Genomic DNA, 779 nt, shown 5'->3' on the forward strand with positions numbered 1-779 from the left:
AGTCTGGCGGTGCTGGGCACCGAGCCGGGCGCCAGCCCCCGCAAGGGCACCGGGGACAAAGGCTTTGCCTGCAGCCTCTGCCCCTTCGTCACCCACTACCCCAACCACTTGGCGCGGCACATGAAGACGCACAGTGGGGAGAAGCCATTTGCCTGCCCACTCTGCCCCTACGCCTCCGCCCACCTCGACAACCTGAAGCGGCACCAGCGAGTGCACACAGGCGAGAAGCCCTACAAGTGCCAGCTTTGCGACTACGCCTGCGGCAACTTGGCCAACCTCAAGCGTCACGGGCGCATCCACTCGGGTGACAAGCCCTTCCAGTGCAGCCTCTGCAGCTACAGCTGCAACCAGAGTATGAACTTGAAGCGGCACATGCTGCGGCACACGGGCGAGAAGCCCTTCCAGTGCCGGGACTGCCCCTACACCACTGGCCACTGGGACAACTACAAGCGCCACCAGAAGATCCACGGCCACACAGCCGAGAGCTGGGTAAACCCACGTAATGCCAAAGCCCTCCTGGCCCCTCCAGCTGTGGGCACAGCCCTGCCCTGAGACAGCACTTAGCCCGGCTGCAGGGGCTCCCAGCCCTGCGTCGGGCCTGGGGTGCCTCAGCCCCTGCCCTCCCTGGGGGAGGGAGCAGACTCCACAGGGGCTCAGGGCTGCCTTACACAGGGCCTGCGGGTGTGCCGGCGTCTCCGGGAGCCCTATCCTGCCTGGGCAGGGTGAAGCCACAACCAGTGGCTTGGGGGGCCGCCCCCCCGGGGGGGGGGCGGGGGCCC

The 779-nt window shown here is 67.5% G+C and overlaps 1 protein-coding gene across 1 annotated transcript; it reads left to right on the forward strand.

Annotated features, from left to right (window-relative positions):
• The first annotated feature begins 6 nt into the window (after positions 1-6).
• On the forward strand, positions 7-612 carry LOC104617913 (zinc finger protein 513-like). The gene has a single exon (XM_010283354.1). The coding sequence runs from the start codon at positions 121-123 to the stop codon at positions 550-552; it is 432 nt and encodes a 143-aa protein (XP_010281656.1). The 5' UTR covers positions 7-120; the 3' UTR covers positions 553-612.
• Positions 613-779: the final 167 nt, after the last annotated feature.

This window comes from Phaethon lepturus, unplaced genomic scaffold, assembly GCF_000687285.1.
Source record: "Phaethon lepturus isolate BGI_N335 unplaced genomic scaffold, ASM68728v1 scaffold24273, whole genome shotgun sequence".
Classification (NCBI taxonomy): Eukaryota; Metazoa; Chordata; class Aves; order Phaethontiformes; family Phaethontidae; genus Phaethon; species Phaethon lepturus.